The sequence below is a fragment of the Coturnix japonica genome (genome assembly GCF_001577835.2).
Source record: "Coturnix japonica isolate 7356 chromosome 3 unlocalized genomic scaffold, Coturnix japonica 2.1 chr3random2393, whole genome shotgun sequence".
NCBI classification, from domain to species: domain Eukaryota; kingdom Metazoa; phylum Chordata; class Aves; order Galliformes; family Phasianidae; genus Coturnix; species Coturnix japonica.
Genome location: NW_015439532.1, coordinates 1 through 1,023, shown reverse-complemented (window position 1 = coordinate 1,023; position 1,023 = coordinate 1). Strand labels below are relative to the sequence as shown.

The following is a 1,023-nucleotide window of genomic DNA, read 5'->3' as shown; positions in this document are numbered from 1 at the left end:
TAGTAAAGGTGTATGTTTGGTGGCCCTGCCAGGCAGGGGGGTTGGAACTACATGATCCTTCAGGTCCCTTCCAACCCGGGTCATTCTGTGGTTCTGTGACCAAGTTCCATGTCTGCTCCTTTCTCTGTACTTACATCTGACAGCAGCCTATCCAGATTGGAGTCACTGGCCAGTTTTCTTTTATCTTCAGGGAGTTCTTCCAGCTCCCCATAGAGCTCCAGATTGAGGCGGGCAAGTTTCTCCTGCATGCTCCGCACGTGCTCCATTTGCTCTATGGAACATTCATTTCCTAAGAGGACAAGTGACAGCGTTAGAGAAAGAAACCTGAAAGAACAAATGGAAATGTGAAGTCAACAGCTTTTTACAGAAGGTAAATCTGGTGTTCAAACTTATAAGTTTATTTGCTTTCTAGATTATTTCTTCCTTTTTCACCACTGAAGTTTCTGTCATTGTCTGCTGTTATGTTGTCCTGGATTTCTGGTAACCACTGAAAGCACTTAACAGCTTTTTTAGAGTATATTTTTACTGCTATGAGCTATTGAGTTATATTAGACTTGATTTAATGCAGCAGAGGCTAATATTAAAGTTAAACCAGTAGTTTTTCCACATAGCACATTTATTTGCAAACATTACCATCATATAAAGGCAACCATTATACGCAGGCAGTTCATGCACTTACCGAACGCTTGAAGTTTGCCAGAGTGGAAGTCATTGAGGAGGCTGAGAAGTCCCCTTTCCATTTCCTGGACATCTGACACATCGGTGAGGAATGAATGCTGGATTGGTGCTGCCTGCGCCCCTTTTGCTTCTCCTCCTGGAGGTTTGGCTTTCTCTTTGATTACTCTGAAGAAATGAAGCGGTTAAACAATACCATTACTTCCTGCTTTCACTTGGCTTATTTTCACCAGCCTGAATCTCATTCCCTGTCATCACAGAATGACCCGGGTTGGAAGGGACCTCAAGGATCATGTAGTTCCAACCCCCCTGCCTGGCAGGGCCACCAAACATACACCTTTACTAGAT

The 1,023-nt window shown here is 43.8% G+C and overlaps 1 protein-coding gene across 1 annotated transcript; it reads right to left on the bottom strand.

Moving 5' to 3' along the window:
• Nucleotides 1–65: 65 nt before the first annotated feature.
• On the bottom strand, nucleotides 66–862 carry LOC107306807 (coiled-coil domain-containing protein 28A-like; the record flags this gene model as incomplete). The annotated part of the gene is made up of 2 exons (XM_015850156.2): nucleotides 66–289; nucleotides 680–862. Coding segments are annotated over 2 exons (392 nt in total), but the record flags the coding sequence as incomplete, so codon positions are not given.
• Between the last annotated feature and the right edge of the window lie 161 nt (nucleotides 863–1,023).